The sequence below is a fragment of the Crinia signifera genome, chromosome 3, assembly GCF_055691185.1.
Source record: "Crinia signifera chromosome 3, ASM5569118v1, whole genome shotgun sequence".
In the NCBI taxonomy this organism is placed as follows: domain Eukaryota; kingdom Metazoa; phylum Chordata; class Amphibia; order Anura; family Myobatrachidae; genus Crinia; species Crinia signifera.
In genome coordinates, this window is record NC_139219.1 from 8522054 (window position 1) to 8542154 (window position 20101).

A 20101-nucleotide genomic window follows, 5' to 3' on the forward strand; every position below is an offset into this window, starting at 1 on the left:
AAACATAGGCCCTTTTGTATGGCCGTGTTATTGACCCCTTCTCTTGTTCCCCCCCTGTCCACCCGAAAGGGCTGCCCCAACCAATTAGGTGCTGTTACTTTTAGCCACAGCCCAATATCCTTATGATCCCACCTGATATTAGGTCGCACCGCCTTCCGTTGCCTAAACTTCTCATCATACCTCAGCCAAGCCTGACCCCCATAAACCCTCTCAGCTTCCGCAATCGCATCCATATAGCAAAAAAGGGGTGAGCAATTCTCTGGCGCTTTCTCCCCAATCACACTCGCCAGAATTGCAAAAGCCTGGAGCCAGTTAGAAAACGTCCTTGGTATCAGCCGATACCTCCGACGTTCCTCCTCCTCCTTCTTCTCTTCCTTACGCGGCCTGTCCAAATTAAAGCGCTCCAATGGGAGTAATGAAAAAATGTCTACATATTCCCCTTTCCAAATTTTGTCTTTTACCTCTTGCTTCAGGTGGGCCCCCAGCGGCCCCTCAAAACAAACATATACTTCACCCTTAGCAGAATCACTAACCCACACTGTTTCCGCCTCCGTTTCCACATTAGCCTGTGCAATACCTGCAGTGCCACTGCCCACAACATTGCCTGGCGAGACCCACGCGCTCGCTGGCGACTGTCCTGCCCCCTGCCGCACCTTAGAAAACCACTCAGTAAAACCAGTCACCAACTCCATAATCCCCTTACTAGCCTCACTCTGCTGACCTACCCCCGCCCCCCCCTGACTAACTGATAGGGGCGCAGAAGACATAGATGTGGACTCACCAGGCTGCCTGGGGGCTGTGAACCCAGCAGCCGCAGCTCCTGCTTCCTGACGCGCTCCATCTCCTCCGGACGACCCAGGCACTTCTTCTGGTCTGGTAATTCTGGAAGCCACGCGCACACCCTCCAGCGATCCTGCTGGTGCCGCCCTGCATGTTGGCTCTTCTGCGCTTTCCAAGCCAGCTGGCTGCCGCTCGTTCACTGCGGATCTCCCCTCGCTTGCATCCCCGCCTTCTCGCCGGACATCTGTGCGGCCGACATCCTCCGCCGCGCCGGGACCCGACGTCACTCCTGCTGCTTCTTCATGCACAGGGAGGCGACTCCTCCCGCTCTGTGAACCCCGCCGTCCTGATGGATTCCTCCCAGACCGAACCTGCCGGGAGGAAGGTGTCAGTCCCGCGGAACAGCCTGGAGGGTCCCGAGTGGGGCTCCTAGACCGGTGCTGGGTTCTGGGGGTGAAGGAAGGGCTAAGGCGCTCCGGAGGCCGGGACCTCCGAGGCCGGGCGCCAGATGAAGCAGACGTGTCAGCGTCTGTCCCCAACCCCCGTATGAGGCCCGCTACCTGCTCCTGTAACCAGGCCTGTCTCAAGGAGGCCAGCGCTGCATCGATGCCTGCCATGTTAGCCAGACAGTCGTCTAAAGCGTCCAGGACGTTCAGCTTTTTGATTCCAGACAAAATGTCTGACCAGGGCTACGTGATCCCCTCAATATATACCACCTCACCACCCTGTTAAGCCCCGCCCCCCACCTTGTCATTACCCAGGTACCCCCCAACCCCTATTACCCAATTACTCCTAAGCTCCTTCCAACCCCTGTCAAGTGGGCCTCCCCCAAGGCTCCGCCTCAGTCCAGCCCAATACATTACTGTGCACAGTAAAGGTCTAATTCAGATGTGCCCATAGGGACCTCTCTACATCTATGTGCCCCCCCCCCCCCCCCCCCATCTATGTGCCCCCCACTTGTGAGGTCAACTATAATCCCTATCAGCAGACATTTGCTCCAGCCCTATCCTAGGTGCAGGAGGATTCGGTATGAAATCCCGACGGTCAAAATCCCGAATGGGTCAAAGTACCGACAAGGACAAAATCCTGACAAAGTCAAAATTCCGACATTTAAAATCCCGACGAGGTCAAAATTCCGACATATAGAATGTACAGGTGAAACAGTCAACATGACTTTCGGTCTTCGGTCGACAGGTCGCGAGGTCGACATGGTTTTTTTCGCAGTTTTTTTTACCCGAAAGTCGACACAGTCGACATGGACACAGCTGGAAGTGAACCCTAGCCCCTCGCATCGCTCTTTTCACTCAACACACTATTTTATTCACCCACCACGCCCTAGTGGATGGTAGGGCATGAAATACCTCCTGTCTGCACATGTCGGGTCAAAAAACAGTGAAAAAACCCCTGTCGACCGAAAGTCATGTTTAATGTTTCACCTGTACATTCTATATGTCGGTATTTTGACCTTGTCTGGATTTTAAATGTCGGGATTTTGACCTTGTCGGGATTTTGTCCTTGTCGGGATTTTGTCCTTGTCGGGATTTTGTCCTTGTCTGTATTTTGACCGTCGGGATTTTGACTGCATCCTGTGCTGGAGATCGGTCTGAAATCAATGGACTATTTCAGTATGAATAGACCTCCATTCCATCGACAAGCCCAGGCCAAACTTATGATCCGTGCGATAGCCTCTGCGTTCCCTTGTTATGGCCATTCAGCCCCAAGGGGACATCTGTCTGACTCTCATGCTCCTCAGTAGCCCGTAGACCCTCCGAGACGGCCTTGAGCACTTCAGGGATGCGATAAATCGCAGATGCGGCTGCTTTATGTTCTGCGACAAAAGTCATGTAAGCGGCTGCATGTGACTGCACTGCGTGTACCTACAGTATTGTGCGAATGAGCCTTATATCAAGAGTCAAAGTACATTCTTATTCTTATTTGTTACACACTAAAGATGACCACACACTAGAAGGATCTGTGATCTAAAGATTTATCTTAAGATTTCCCTTGAACTCCCCATCAGTCCTGGACAAAATAATTTGTGTCATTTTGACAAAGATTTATCTTAAGATTTCAGAAAAAATAATGTATTCCCTTCAGTGGTATGGTGGAAAATTACCGGTGCCCACACACTAGAAAGATCTGCGATCATAAGATGTGCGCATAAATTAGCCTTCAAATCTTTTGTCCGATCTGGACAAAAAATTTCAAGCAAGCGCACATCTTTACCAAAGATTTTTCTTAAGATCCCGTGTGCATTCCTATGGATCTTTTGTTAAATGTTCTGATCTTTTGTGCAGCACGTAAGATCAGAAGATTTAGCAAAAGATCCACGGGAGCGAGCATCGGCCGATTTTCGACCGATTATCGGTAAATATCGGCCGATATATCGTCCGATTTATCGAAAATCGGCCAATCGGCCCAAAAATCGTTCTAGTGTGTGGGCACCTTAAGCTCCGCTGCCGGTGTGAAAATTTCCGTGCGTGTCACTGACATGTAGGTGTGCATCTGCCGTCACTCCCCCCACACACACATCACTCCCCCACCCGTTGCTCACTCTGTCACCCGCATGCCACCCCCACCAATCGCTCTTCCCACAGAGAGCCAGAATACCTGAGCTCACCTGAACACGTGACCACATGAGCGCACAAACGCGCTGAAATTTGCAGTAAATCGGTCAAAAATCGTCTGATCGGCCAAAAAAATCAATGTAGTGTGTGTGGTATGTATGTATGTATGTATGTATGTATGTATGTATGTATGTATTTTAATACAAAAGACTCATTGGGCCTGTTTCCAATTAAACAACTTTCCTATCTATAGGGGTGATTCAGCAGTGATTGTAAAATTGTTAAAATCGCTATTTGGTGATTTGAGCATGTGCGTGGGCTCAAACTGGGGTCACATTCTGGAAAATGTGACTGCAGTCTGAGTAGTTGGAGGAGGGCGGCGACGCAGTGTTGGATGGGTGGCAACATGGCCTTGGGTTGGCAGCGTTGCAGCGTTGGGTGGGCATGGTCCAAACAATGGAGGCGTGTCCGCACTGGTTTTGTATGAGTTCACACGCAGCTGCTGCAAGACAAAACATGAAACATTGACTCCAGCACTGGGGGAAATCCTCACAAAGAACCAGCAGGAACCAGCAGGAACTCAGTTCCTGAACTTCTAAGTAAATATGACATCATCAGGACCTGGGTTCCTGAACCTGTTCTGGGCCAAAATGTACTTTCCACAAGATAAGTTTTATTTTAAAGTCACCTGTGAGAGCCTTTGTTTCTAAATACACTATGGAGGTTATTCTGGTTGATTTGTACGCACGCGCATTCACACGCATCCCAACGAATGACACATGCGAACGCATTTGTTCGCAACAACCGACCACCGGGAGTGGCCTCAAACTGCGCGCACACTTAAGTGCTCATTCGCACATCGCTATATACACAAGTTCAACCAGTGTGCGTGCGAATGAACGGGCTGTGTGAGTGATTTCATTCTCCACTCCAAGAATACGCTCGCAACCCATTCTCCACCCATTAACTAATTGGCCTTATTTCATTGTGTTTATTGTGTGTATAAATACATGAGACCATAGATATGTGTAATGTGAGCACAACGTCATGTTTGCATCCAAGTATGACACTTGACACATTTGTGTAATTGTGTGTAGTATTGGGCCAACATGACAGGCACACTTGTGTGTTAAGGTAGCAGATTTAGGGCCTTATTCTGGTCTGTGCGTACTTTCCCGAACTCTTTCGGATGGCGTTTTTTAGCCGTCTGCGCATGCGTGGGCAATGCTATGCGCATGTGCCACGCAAGGTCTCCGTACTTGTTCTCACTAATACCGTACATAAATGTGCACCGCATTCACTCAGGAGATATGGGCGTATTATGGGCGTCATTCGGAAGTACACAGGGGCGTAGTTTCAAAGTGGGCTAAACTGGGCGTAAACATGGGCGTACACGAGAGAGTGCACTAATTCTGGTACGCGTACATTCGGACAGCACACCGAATGCACACGAACAAAAAGGCAGGAAATATGCGGTGTCCATAAGCAAGTATTGCTTTGCGGACACCACTCGGTCATGCACTAGGCATTCGGAACACCCAATCAGTACGGGCGCACCTCAATCAATGTCAGCTGAACACAATACAATCCACTCCTCTACTCATTACTCATTAATTACACTCTTGTCAGTGCTTCAATTGGAACCATTGCAGCTTAAATGGACCATTACAAAACACACAAATCTATGCTGTAAGCACGGCAGCATTTTTTACACACATTTACACTGCAAGCAATGGACAGAACTTGCTATCACTAATATAAATATCCATGTCACTTTTACATTCACCAATAACAGCACACATTTGGGGATCAAATGTAAAATTTATTACAGTTAGGGAAAACATAAAATTTTATTTATTTATTATGCCTAATTGCATAAGTGTGTCATGTGACCGATTTATGAGTTCAGATAATAGTCGTGAGTTTTGCGTTAATACACCGCATCGGTGCGTACGGGCAGGTTCCCGTCCGTTCTGACGCTGTAAGACCGTGCAGAATATGTGTGTGTCCACCGCACACGCAAGGTTTGGATGTCGTCCGTAAACACGCCCTGTTCTTAAAGTGTGAGTCCGTCCGAATGCGGAGGACCGCTGGGCATTTCTTCGTACCATGTGCGCACAGCGTGGCGTGCGGACTGCTCCGAAAGAATTCGGAAATATACGCACCAACCAGAATAAGGCCCTTAGTAATGGTACATAAGAGCAGTTAAGAATAATGGTGCAAAATATAAAAACAATGAAAGATATAATCAATATGAAGGCAGAACAGTGGAAATGTTTAAAAACCAATAGTGTGCTTCCTGCGTTGAGTAGATGTGGTTAGTTAATTGGTTAATGAGAGAAACGTGTACGGTGCATGGATGGGTAATGTGTATTATATACAGATAAATAGTGCTGCTCAAAGGGTTCTGAAGTAGTAAATAAAGGATTGTGGAACTTGTGAAGTTGGACACGGCTGCACGTGTCTTTCTGCATATTTTATGATTGACAGCCACCAGCACTGGTTTTGTCTACCATACTGACCATAAATAATTTGAAGTGGTACTGGATCACCAACCTGTGGCACCCCTGTAAGTGGCCTGCGCCACCCAGTTTGGGAACCGTGATTTTCAGTGTTTTGAAGTAGAAGAATAAGATTATTTGGAGTCTGTATCCACTGGGAAGTATCGGGACACATTCAGATAATTATGAATATCATATATCTGTTTCCTCACACCAACCAATTAGTTATATTTCAACAAATGTATCCAACGTCTGCTTCATTTGTCACATGTAATAGTTCTTGTAGCTATTTCCTACAGAGGTTACAATTTAGTACAGGTCAATCAGACAATCTTAAGGCCCCCTTACACTAGAATGATATATCTGATGCCGAAATTGGATGCAATTTCCCTCAAACTCCCCCTGGACCTTCCGGGAGTGATTCCAGCCAATTCGGCACTTTGGTGCCATTTTTTACATGCAATTTTGTCCAATAAATTGTATGAGATTTATCTGGCCATACTGCATGTGTCACTGTTGGGAGGACCTAGGGCAGGCTTGTCCAACCTGCGGCCCTCCAGATGTGCTAAAACTACACATCCCAGCATGCCTTGCCACAATTTGGCTATTAGGGAATGCTAGAATGATGGCAATGCATGCTGGGATGTGTAGTTTTAGCACATCTGGAGGGCCGCAGGTTGGACATGCCTGACCTAGGGGATGCCCAGAGTGCTAGGCGATATATCAAGGGAACAAAAAAATCACACATTTTTCCATCCGATTACATCCGATTCCGATAAATCACAGGTGTGGTCCAACCAACCTAGATGTGGCACTTTTCAGATGATATATCGACCTGAAAAGTCTGAATCAGCCAAAATCATGCAAAATTGTTCTAGTGTAAGGGGGGGGGGCAAATGATTAAACTGCAGCTGCCTGTGCGGCAGAGGCGCTTTAAGAGAGGAGGAGTCCCGTGTGCAGGCTTTTGATTGGGCTCCTTCCTCTCTGGCCGCTGAGTAGACACTGGCATTGTTCTGCACCATGTATAGCACATCCTGCTATAAATCAATGGCGGAACACAAACAGGCACCACACCTGTGGACAGGTAATAGCAGTCATTGGAAGCAAGGTTAGTCCGGCCACTACGGTGCCCCAGGTGTTACCCTACAGATGTGCCCGCATAAACCTTTTAGCAAAATCACGCCCCGTATTTGTTGACTGGTGACAAACATTTATTTATTAACAGTTTCTTATATAGGCCCTTATTCAGATATGATCGTAGTACAAATTTGTTCTCAAAATGGGCAAAACCATGTGCACTGCAGGTGGGGCAGATATAACATGTGCAGAGAGAGTTAAATTTGGGTGGGGTTGTGTTGAAACTGAAATCTGAATTGCAGTGTAAAAATAATGCAGCCAGTATTTACCCTGCACAGAAACAAAATAACTTGCACAAATTTACTTTCTCTGCACATGTTACATCTGCCCCACCTGCAGTGCACATGGTTTTGCCCATTTTGAGAACATATTTGTACTGTGATCAGATCTGAATAAGGGCCATAGCGCACACATATTCAGCAGCGCTGTACAGAGAATATTATTACCAGTTATGTATAGCGCACACATATTCCGCAGCGCTGTACAGAGACTATTATTACCAGTTATTATATAGCGCACACATATTCCGCAGCGCTGTACAGAGACTATTATTACCAGTTATATTATATAGCGCACACATATTCCGCAGCGCTGTACAGAGACTATTATTACCAGTTATTATATAGCGCACACATATTCCGCAGCGCTGTACAGAGACTATTATTACCAGTTATTATATAACGCACACATATTCCGCAACGCTGTACAGAGACTATTATTACCAGTTATTATATAGCGCACACATATTCCGCAGTGCTGTACAGAGACTATTATTACCAGTTATTATATAGCGCACACATATTCCGCAGCGCTGTACAGAGACTATTATTACCAGTTATTATATAGCGCACACATATTCCACAGCGCTGTACTGAGAATATTATTACCAGTTATTATATAGCGCACACATATTCCACAGCGCTGTACAGAGACTATTATTACCAGTTATTATATAGCGCACACATATTCCGCAGTGCTGTACAGAGAATATTATTACCAGTTATATTATATAGCGCACACATATTCCGCAGCGCTGTACAGAGAATATTATTACCAGTTATATATATAGCGCACACATATTCCGCAGCGCTGTACAGAGAATATTATTACCAGTTATATTATATAGCGCACACATATTCCGCAGCGCTGTACAGAGAATATTATTACCAGTTATATTATATAGAGCACACATATTCCACAGCTCTGTACAGAGACTATTATTACCAGTTATATATAGCGCACACATATTCCACAGCGCTGTACAGAGACTATTATTACCAGTTATATATAGCGCACACATATTCCACAGCGCTGTACAGAGACTATTATTACCAGTTATTATATAGCGCACACATATTAGGCAGTGCTGTACAGAGAATATTATTACCAGTTATATTATATAGCGCACACATATTCCGCAGCGCTGTACAGAGAATATTATTACCAGTTATATATATAGCGCACACATATTCTGCAGTGCTGTACAGAGAATATTATTACCAGTTATATTATATAGCGCACACATATTCCGCAGCGCTGTACAGAGAATATTATTACCAGTTATATTATATAGCGCACACATATTCCACAGCGCTGTACAGAGACTATTATTACCAGTTATGTATAGCGCACACATATTCCGCAGCGCTGTACAGAGACTATTATTACCATTTATTATATAGCGCACACATATTCCGCATCGCTGTACAGAGACTATTATTACCAGTTATTATATAGCGCACACATATTCCGCAGCGCTGTACAGAGACTATTATTACCAGTTATTATATAGCGCACACATATTCCGCAGCGCTGTACAGAGAATATTATTACCAGTTATTTATATAGCGCACACATATTCCGCAGCACTGTACAGAGACTATTATTACTAGTTATTATATAGCGCACACATATTCCACAGCGCTGTACTGAGACTATTATTACCAGTTATTTATATAGCGCACACATATTCCACAGTGCTGTACAGAGACTATTATTACCAGTTATTATATAGCGCACACATATTCCGCAGCGCTGTACAGAGAATATTATTACCAGTTATTATAAAGCGCACACATATTCTGCAGCACTGTACAGAGAATATTATTACCAGTTATTTATATAGCGCACACATATTCCACAGCGCTGTACAGAGACTATTATTACTAGTTATTATATAGTGCACACATATTCCACAGCGCTGTACAGAGACTATTATTACCAGTTATTATATAGCGCACACATATTCCGCAGCACTGTACAGAGACTATTATTACTAGTTATTATATAGTGCACACATATTCCACAGCGCTGTACAGAGACTATTATTACCAGTTATGTATAGCGCACACATATTCCGCAGCTCTGTACAGAGAATATTATTACCAGTTATTATATAGCGCACACATATTCTGCAGCACTGTACAGAGAATATTATTACCAGTTATTTATATAGCGCACACATATTCCACAGCGCTGTACAGAGACTATTATTACTAGTTATTATATAGTGCACACATATTCCACAGCGCTGTACAGAGACTATTATTACCAGTTATTATATAGCGCACACATATTCCGCAGCGCTGTACAGAGAATATTATTACCAGTTATTATATAGCGCACACATATTCCACAGCGCTGTACAGAGACTATTATTACCAGTTATGTATAGCGCACACATATTCCGCAGCGCTGTACAGAGACTATTATTACCAGTTATTATATAGCGCACACATATTCCGCAGCGCTGTACAGAGACTATTATTACCAGTTATTATATAGCGCTCACATATTCCGAAGCGCTGTACAGAGAATATTATTAAGTTATGTATAGAGCGCACACATGTTCCACAGCGCTGTACAGAGATTACCAGTTTTTTATATATAGCGCACACATATTCCACAGCGCTGTACAGAGAATATTATTACCAGTTATTTATATAGCGCACACATATTCCGCAGCGCTGTACAGAGACTATTATTACCAGTTATTATATAGCGCTCACATATTCCGAAGCGCTGTACAGAGAATATTATTAAGTTATGTATAGAGCGCACACATGTTCCACAGCGCTGTACAGAGATTACCAGTTTTTTATATATAGCGCACACATATTCCACAGCGCTGTACAGAGAATATTATTACCAGTTATTTATATAGCGCACACATATTCCGCAGCACTGTACAGAGAATATTATTACCAGTTATTTATATAGCGCACACATATTCCGCAGCACTGTACAGAGACTATTATTACTAGTTATTATATAGTGCACACATATTCCACAGCGCTGTACAGAGACTATTATTACCAGTTATTATATAGCGCACACATATTCCGCAGCACTGTACAGAGACTATTATTACTAGTTATTATATAGTGCACACATATTCCACAGCGCTGTACAGAGACTATTATTACCAGTTATGTATAGCGCACACATATTCCGCAGCGCTGTACAGAGAATATTATTACCAGTTATTATATAGCGCACACATATTCTGCAGCACTGTACAGAGAATATTATTACCAGTACTACCATGTTCTCATTGCCGCCCCTGCAAAATCCCGGGTATTTCTTGCCGGGTTTTTGGCGGGGCACAGAGAATGGATACTTTTCTACCCCGTTCATACAGCACCTTAAACCCGGGAAATTCCCGTGTATGACGCGTTCACACTGCTTCCCCTGGTCTGCCCTGCCAACAAGTGTGTGAATATAAAAGCAGCTTTGATTGGCTGTTGAAAAAGTAGCTGTGATTGGCTGTTTTAGAAAGCAGCTGTTATTGGCTGGCTGAGGATGATGTCATATAAAGTGGCCTGTTTTTTCCAAGCACACTGCATTGCTGGAATCATGGCTGATGAGATGCTTTTGTTTTGCACCATTTTGCTGTTTCATGCAGCAAATGAGAGCTTGCTGCAGCTGCTTACATTGTGCTACCTTGCACAATGCACTTTGAAGAGGAGGAGAGCGCAATTTCTTGCTGAGAGAGACAGTGCTCGCCTTCATTATGTGCGAAGGAGAAGAGCTTTCATCACCTCCAGCGTTACCTCCATATTGAGGTTCAGCACATCCAGTACCCGGCGAATGTGGACCAGAGACTGCTCTCATGGCGAGGTATTTTGGTCTACAGTGGAGGGTTATGAGGATGACCAGTGGATGGAGCATTTTCGCATGTCACGTGGGACCTTTCAGTATGTGCTGGACCTTCTAACCCCTGCACTTTCCAGACAGACCACAAACTGCAGAATACCCATCTCACCTAGAAAGAGACTAGCGATAGCGCTATGGTGGTATGCTACACCGGGAGAATACCGCACAGTCGCCTGCTTGTTTGGAGTGGGGAGATCCACTGTATGCACTATAGTCCATGAGGTGACGCAGGCTTTGCTGGAAGGACTTTACCGTCGTTTCATCACCTTACCTCAAGGACAAAGGTTGGACGACATCATCGCTGGTTTCCTGCATCGTGGATATCCACAGTGTGCTGGAGCTATAGACGGTACACACATTCCTATTATTGCCCCCACAGAAAACCATGCGGATTACTTTAATCGCAAAGGCTGGCACTCCATAATTCTACAGGCTGTAGTGGACCACAAATATTGGTAAGTACATTTTTTTATGATAATATTAAACTGTGCTTTGCGTATTGCTAGGGTAACTAAACAGAAATCTTAACACTTTATATTTTCAGCTTCACTGATGTCTTCATTGGCTGGCCTGGCCGTTCCCATGATGCAAGGGTTCTAGCAAATTCGGACCTATACCTTATTGCTGAGGAGAAGCAGGATGGCTGGTTGTTCCCTAGAGAGGTAAAGATATGTTTTTGCATGTTGCAGTTGGGATATTTTTAGTGTTATGTATGCATGTATGTATAACCAACGTACCACATGTATTGTTGTTTTTCAATGTCTCTCTTTACACCGGTAGAGAAAAGTGGCAATCTGAATAGCATACTTGTACTCCAAGAATTCCATATTGTAACTCTTATTTTACTTTGCAGAAATCGAAGATCATCGATGGGGTGGAGATCCCAGTACATATAATCGGGGATGCAGCATACCCATTACGACGATGGTTAATGAAGGGGTTCACCCAGCGCCATCAACTTACCCCGGAACAAATTGATTTCACCCACACCCTCAGTTCTGCACGAATGGTGGTAGAAAATGCCTTTGGCCGTCTAAAAGGCCGTTGGCGTTGTTTAATGAAGCGCAATGACATTGATACCAGCTTCATGCCTCATGTAGTTGCTGCCTGCTGTGTGTTGCACAACATATGTGAGTTTAAGAAAGAACAGTTTCTACCAGAATGGACCGTACTGGAGCCTGAGGAATCAGATCACTCTGCAGATTCTGAGATGTATGAGGGGACAAACACATGTGCAGAAGACATTCGCAACACCATTACCAATAACATATTTGCTTTAACCCACTAGTGTACTATAGTTTTTAATTTTCAATAAACTTCAAAAACATTTCTGTTTGTTTGTACATATTTTATTCATATGTACAACATATATTTTTTTAGTTAAATAGCATAAAGTGTACCAAAAATGCACATAGAAAAATATAATAAAACTGTAATGACAATACCCAAATGCCTTACATAACTTCTGTACAGGCCGGGTGGGCAGACAAATAAACAAAAAGTCAATAAACACCTCTACAGCACATGGTAGCGGGGGTTTTCCTTTCTTGGAGCCGTTCGATTCTCCGCATGACTATGTGGACCAGCCGCATAATCAAGGCAGTGTGGTGGAACTGTGGGAGGCTGAGTTGCACCCGGTGTACGCTCAGGGAAATGGCAGTGATTTGCTGGAGGCTGAGGTGTCCCAGCAGCATACTCGGGGCACTGCGGAGGAACTGGTGGAGGCTGAGGTGCACCAGCTGTACGCTCTTGGAAATGTCGAGGATTTGCTGGAGGCTGTGGTGTCCCAGACGCATACTCTGAGGAGTGCGGTGGAACTGGGGGAGGCTGAGGTGGACCTGCTGTACGCTCAGGGAAATGGAGGTCATTTGCTTGAGGCTGAGGAGTCCCAGCAGCATACTCAGGGAAAAGGTGTGACATTGGTGGTGGGTGAGGTGTGCTGTATGGCACCATGTTCCCCTGGGTTGGGCCTACAAAATTTGGTTGGCCTGCGCTATACATTGGATAACCATACTGAAAATTATTGTGTGGTGGCTGGGGCAGTGCATGGCCTTGTGCCCTAAATAGACTATTAAGGAACTCCATCTGCGTATCTCGGTTCTCTCGATTGATACGCTCATGCATACCAACAATGGCAGTAATGAACGTGTTCTGTAGGTCACGCTCATTGTCCATAAATCGCTGCAGACGAGCATCTTCATGAACTTGCATCGAATTATCCATTTCCTTCAGGTGTTCAAGCATTACGGTGGTCATTGCTTTTGTGGCTTGTTCCATCTTAGTGGACCTCTTTCTTCTCAGTGGCACATTATAAACTATGGGAAAAACAAACAACACATTACTATACAAGACTATAATAATGTTACTTCTCCTTCTACCCAAAAGACATTGTTGGTGCCCATGCACTTGGAAAACCATCTGTGCTGAAGGCTAGATATCAGTAAAACCTTAACTTCTCATTCAGACGTGTTAGCAATGTTGCTGACAGGCCTGAATCAGATCCCCTCTGCACAGATGCATGTGGATGTTAAATTTCAAAAATACTTAAATAAAAAAGCAGTGTTGGCACATGCATGCTTGAGGCCTTTTCCCTCCTGCACTCTTGCTACATGCTGCGACATATTTCTTTAATAAACAAAAATATAGTACTGTGTAATAATGGTGTGTGTAAAAAGTTATAAACTTACTGTTGGTCCGCAACTTTGGACGTGCACTCTGTGGCAATGCTTCAAAGGCTGGACTTCCTTCAGCAGGTAGTGATGATGCAGGCGTTGATGGTGGTCGCTGCAAAGGTGATGGCGGATGCTGCACAGGTGAAGAGAATGCCGTGGGGCCTACAGCTGAATTGTGGGAGTTAAATGATGAATCCAGAACTTCACATTGGGCTTCACCATGGACTGAGCGGGAATCCATTTCACTGTCTGTGGCCTCAAGGTCAATGGGTGACGCTGCTGCTGCTACTGCGTTTTCTTCACAGACACTTGCTGCACTGCCAGCAAAACTGCTGGAGGAGGACAGTGATATGGGATTAGCCAGTGCAGAGTTCCCAAAGATGACATTACACTGGTCATAAAATGGCCAGTCCATACGGGCACCACCACTCTTCCTCCTGTTTAGGTCATGGACCTTAGCATACTGCTTCCGCAGGGCTTTGAGTTTATTCACTACCTGTTGCTGCGTTTTGACGATGCCACGGGCAGACAGGATTTTGGCGATGTTGTAGTAAACAACGGAGTCCTTCACTGTGCCGGTCACTTGCTTTTTTATCTCCTCCTCTCCTCTCACTGCTAGCAGCTCGAGCACTTCCTCATCCCTCCAGTGCGACATGTCTGCTCTCCTCGACGCAGCATATGGACGTCAGACGCAGCATGAAATGGACGTCACGTCACATGATCACATCCGCCAATGAGCTTCTTTTTTTCCATCATGTTTGAAAAACCCGTGTCTGCGCTGTTCAGACTGAAGTACACCCGTGTTTTACCCAGGAAAAACCCTGCAAAAAACCCGTGTGTAATTCCCGGGGCATAACACCCGGGAATTTCAAAAGGACGCGTTCACACTGAGACACGACACGGGAAATTACCGCTCGCCCTGCCAAATACCCGGGTTTTTTAGGCAATGAGAACGGGGTATTATTTATATAGCGCACACATATTCCACAGCGCTGTACAGAGACTATTATTACTAGTTATTATATAGTGCACACATATTCCACAGCGCTGTACAGAGACTATTATTACCAGTTATTATATAGCGCACACATATTCCGCAGCGCTGTACAGAGAATATTATTACCAGTTATTATATAGCGCACACATATTCCACAGCGCTGTACAGAGACTATTATTACCAGTTATGTATAGCGCACACATATTCCGCAGCGCTGTACAGAGACTATTATTACCAGTTATTATATAGCGCACACATATTCCGCAGCGCTGTACAGAGACTATTATTACCAGTTATTATATAGCGCACACATATTCTGCAGCGCTGTACAGAGAATATTATTACCAGTTATTTATATAGCGCACACATATTCCGCAGCACTGTACAGAGAATATTATTACCAGTTATTTATATAGCGCACACATATTCCGCAGCACTGTACAGAGACTATTATTACTAGTTATTATATAGCGCACACATATTCCACAGCGCTGAACTGAGACTATTATTACCAGTTATTTATATAGCGCACACATATTCCACAGTGCTGTACAGAGACTATTATTACCAGTTATTTATATAGTGCTCACATATTCCACAGCGCTGTACAGAGAATATTATTACCAGTTATATTATATAGCGCACACATATTCCGCAGTGCTGTACAGAGAATATTATTACCAGTTATTATATAGCGCACACATATTCCACAGCGCTGTACAGAGAATATTATTACCAGTTATTATATAGTGCACACATATTCCGCAGCGCTGTACAGAGAATATTATTACCAGTTATATTATATAGCGCACACATATTCCGCAGTGCTGTACAGAGAATATTATTACCAGTTATTATATAGCGCACACATATTCCACAGCGCTGTACAGAGAATATTATTAAGTTATGTATATAGCGCACACATATTCCGCAGTGCTGTACAGAGACTATTATTATCAGTTGTTATATAGCGCACACATATTCTGCAGCGCTGTACAGAGATCATTATTACCAGTTATTATATAGCGCAGACATATTCCGCAGCGCTGTACAGAGACTATTATTACCAGTTATTATATAGCGCACACATTTTCCGCAGCGCTGTACAGAGAATATTATTACCAGTTATTATATATCGCACACATATTCCGCAGTGCTGTACAGAGACTATTATTATCAGTTATTATATAGCGCACACATATTCCGCAGCGCTGTACAGAGACTATTATTACCAGTTATTATATAGCGCTCACATATTCTGCAGCGCTGTACAGAGACTATTATTACCAGTTATTATATAGCGCTCACATATTCCGAAGCGCTGTACAGAGAATATTATTAAGTTATGTATAGAGCGCACACATGTTCCACAGCGCTGTACAGAGATTACCAGTTTTTTATATATAGCGCACACATATTCCACAGCGCTGTACAGAGAATATTATTACCAGTTATTATATAGCGCAAACATATTCCGCAGTGCTGTACAGAGAATATTATTACCAGTTTCTTATATAGCGCACATATTCCGCAGCGCTGTACAGATAATATTAGAACAGTCACATCAGTCCCTGCCTCAGTGGAGCTTACAGTCTATATTCCCTACCACATGTACACGCACACACACAGACATTCTAGGGAGCCAATCAGCCTACCTGTATATTATGTGTGTTATGTGACAAAACTACAATATACGGGTGCACTGATCACTGGCGTTAGACATTTCATGTACTTCTGTGTAGGACCTGGGGCAGATTTCCTAAGCCTGGGAGAGGAATAAAGGGTCTATTATCTATTGGGGTACTAAGGGGCCCATTTACCATGTAATATTTGCAGCTAATTCCCAGAAAACCCCATTTTCGGGGGTTTGCCGCAAATATTTCCTTCATCCCATTCCCGCCTCCAGGACTTTGCCAGTTGTGCTCTGTATCTCTGGAATTCTCTGCCCCTCCCTATTAGACTTGCCACCTCCCTACAAAACTTTAAACGGGCTCTCAAGACCCGCTTCTTCATTAAATCTAACCATTTCTCACCCTAACCCTCTGTTTATGGTCACTTGTACCCCTGCTGTGTGACACCAGTTTGTCTGCCTCTTCCCCTTAGAATGTAAGCTCTAACGAGCAGGGCCCTCTCTCCTCATCTGCTTCTCTTAGTATATATCTCTGCCACTGTTCTAATTGCCTCAGTGTCCGCTGCTGCAACTGTCTGTTAGTTACCATGTACTTGTACTAATTTGCATTTGTACTGTAAATCACAATCCTTCTTGTGTTGTTCTTTGCGCATCTATGTATTGTCAGGCGCTGCGGAACCCTTGTGGCGCCATATAAATAACCGATAATAATATTAAATATCCCCCAAATATATCTAGGAGGGACCGCAGCAGGAATCTCAGCCCCGCTTGCAGGCACATCCCCCAATGTTTTCATGGGCGTGCCTTCGAAGACGGGCGCGCCCACAGAAACACTGGGCGGACCTCTGTGAATGCAGGCGTGCCCCTACCGGCTGGGGGGACGGGCGGATGACATCAGCACCCGCCCACACATTGCAGAAGACCGGGCATTTTAAAAGTTCTGGCTTCCGTTTATATGCGAACAGAGGAAACATCATTCAATGATTTCTCATCTGTGCGGGCGCATGCGTGTGCCCATACACTCGCAGCGTAGCATGGGGATTTGGGCGTGGGGGCTGGGACGTTAACCTGTTTGCTAAGCTCCAAATATACGCAGGTCTGAATTGGGCCCTTTTACATAATGTATTCATATATTTTTATCACTGATTATGTTCCAATAAATCTAAACATATAATTTAAATATACCTTATTAGACTTTGTATGTGGCTATAATGCAAAACTTTGGGGGGGGGTTCTGAATTGCCTCCAGGTCAGATAGTCTAAGCTGCGCCAAGTGTCTTGCATTACAGGGTGCAGAAACGCCAGGTAAACAAGGATACATCTGTACTCAGCATTTTAAGCAGCATTCCATTATTATCATTTACAATTCAGTTTATTTATCATCAGCAACTTTTTTTTTTTTTTTGCAAATCACAGCTGGGCACATTGCAAATCGCCAGGTGCCCAAATCCAATGCCATCCTAGTTACTAACTAAGACATTACATACTACAGATGGATATATTGCTGTGACTACCATATGACCCCTCCCTTCCAACTCTGTGCATGCACACGCCAGGAAAGTTGGGGGTGCTCCCAACCTGCCCACCCACCCCCGGGTGCCAATGGCTGGCTGGCACATGCCTGGGTCTAGCTTACCTGATAATATCATCATTGTGGCCTAGGAAGAATTTCTGGCTGTGTTCCCGGGTGTTGTAGACCACTCCGACGCCGGCTACGAAGTACACCACCTCCTTGCCGGCTGTGTAGTACAGGTTGTTGCGGCACTGGTGCCCCCTGTACCCATATACCCACTCCAGGCGAAGCTGGCATCCAGGAGCTGTCCTGTCCGCCATGATACAAGAAGGACACCACCACCGCTGCTGTGTGTGCAGGGGGGATAAGGAGAGGGAGGGTGGCACAAGGTCTTCTCCCCTGGCAGGGTGTCCTCTCCTGGGCACTGCGGGCACCTCCTCCTCTGCTGCTGTCAGGACCTGATTTCTCTCCCCCCCTATACAATGGGAGAGCTAATGGCAGCGGGGAAGCCAGCTAGTGCCACCATAATCCCCTGTCCAGGCAGCTGCCAGATCTCCCCAGCAAGGAGGGAAGGGATGAGAGTGCATGCATGGATTCCTTCATTGCACAACCACCATCCTCATCATCATGCTGCCAGTGCATGCACAGACTGTGCATGGGCAGGGGGTGCCCTGTGCTGCAAATCAGGGGGGTCTCTGTAAGTAACAGGTGGGATGGGGGGACAGATGCTTCCTGCTATGGTGCAGCGAGGACTCCCCAATGCCCGGCCAGCAGTCAGTGTGCAGCAGCAGCAGTCAGTGTGCAGCAGGGATTCCCCAATGCAGCCTCCGAGAGTCAGCACCACAGGCTTGCAGACAGCGCAGGGAAGTGCATGCAGTAATGTGGCCGGGCTCAGGCTAGCCTAGAAATCCGTGCATGCTTCCAATGTCCGCTCGGAGGAATAATATCGCCAAGTAATCATGGTGGGCACAGACAAACTACCGAGCCCCGGCATCAGTACTCGTTACTGGCGGAGGATGGATGCGGCTGTGACAGGCGCAGCGCGGCCAATAAGCTTCGCATGAACCACTGGAGGTGAATTAATACACTGGCCTCAATCACAGGCAGCAGGCGGAGGCTGCGCAGCGTAAGGGGAGGGGGATGAGCCAGGGGCAGCGCAGGGATATCAGCGTAGCCAGCTACCGGAATAGGGCTGAGCGTAGTTGCCAGGGCAGAGGAGCATAGAAACGGCGACGCCAAGCGGGCGGTCACCAGCTGCTCTCAGGCAGCCCAGCCCTGTCTGTGCAAGGATTCTGGGAGATGTAGTCCCGGCCTCATGGCTCCCGGGCGCTGTGTACTGGGTTTTGTGTGGAAGGGACTCCATCTCCCAGAATGCCATGCGGCCTAAATCCAATCTCAACGGTTTATTTCATAGTGTTGTCGTTGTTATTACAGTTATGTTAGCAAACATGCCCAGGTCCTTCTATTGTTACCTGTTGGCAGGCGACGCCCAAATGTGGTGCTTGGCTTCCACTTATTGGACTTCTTTTGTCTATGGATCGGTCTAAGCTTATAAAGCAGAATGACTTCTAAAAGTTATCTCTGTTGCCATGGAATGACACATCCTTGTGGTATAGGCAACTGTAAGGACTAATGGTGGCGCCTTTATTACATAGTTACCTCCCCTCCTGCATCCTGCAGGAGACTCCCTGACATAGCAGCAATCTCCCTCTCTCCCTCATTAGTCTAGCAATCTCCCTCATGTCACCTAGCCCACATTACACTGTTACATCATAGTTACCTCCCCTCCTGCATTCTGCAGGAGACTCCCTGACATAGCAGCAATCTCCCTCTCTCCCTCATTAGTCTAGCAATCTCCCTCATGTCACCTAGCCCACACTACACTGTTACATCATAGTTACCTCCCCTCCTACATTCTGCAGGAGACTCCCTGACATAGCAGCAATCTCCCTCATTAGTCTAGCAATCTTCCTCATGTCACCTAGCCCACATTACACTGTTACATTTTTTGGGAAAAAAGGAATGAGAGATAGATACAGTTACATTGAATCATCAGCACCATTTCCCAGCACTTTACCAAGTACAGTATCTCTTACTAACTGCTTTGGGCTCATCTACATCTAGATATAAATAATTTTAAAAGATTCCC

The 20101-nt window shown here is 45.4% G+C and overlaps 2 protein-coding genes across 7 annotated transcripts in view; both read right to left on the reverse strand.

The window, feature by feature from the left end:
- Positions 1-19146, reverse strand: part of EML6 (EMAP like 6) — a 201057-nt gene extending 181911 nt beyond the window's left edge. For 2 of the 6 annotated variants that reach the window (XM_083175218.1, XM_083175217.1), the window contains exon 1: positions 18076-19121. In XM_083175218.1, the coding sequence (XP_083031344.1) occupies positions 18076-18272 (197 nt within the window). In that variant the 5' untranslated portion in view covers positions 18273-19121. Of the gene's footprint in view, positions 1-18075 lie in introns of all 6 variants that reach the window. The other 4 variants (XM_083175220.1, XM_083175219.1, XM_083175222.1 and 1 more) reach the window with 3 other exon arrangements.
- Positions 10577-14769, reverse strand: LOC146063148 (uncharacterized). The gene is made up of 2 exons (XM_083175216.1): positions 13828-14769; positions 10577-13455 (listed from the first exon to the last, which is right to left on the reverse strand). Exons 1-2 carry the CDS (start codon positions 14465-14467, stop codon positions 12656-12658), a joined length of 1440 nt encoding a protein of 479 aa, XP_083031342.1. The 5' UTR covers positions 14468-14769; the 3' UTR covers positions 10577-12655.
- Positions 19147-20101: the final 955 nt, after the last annotated feature.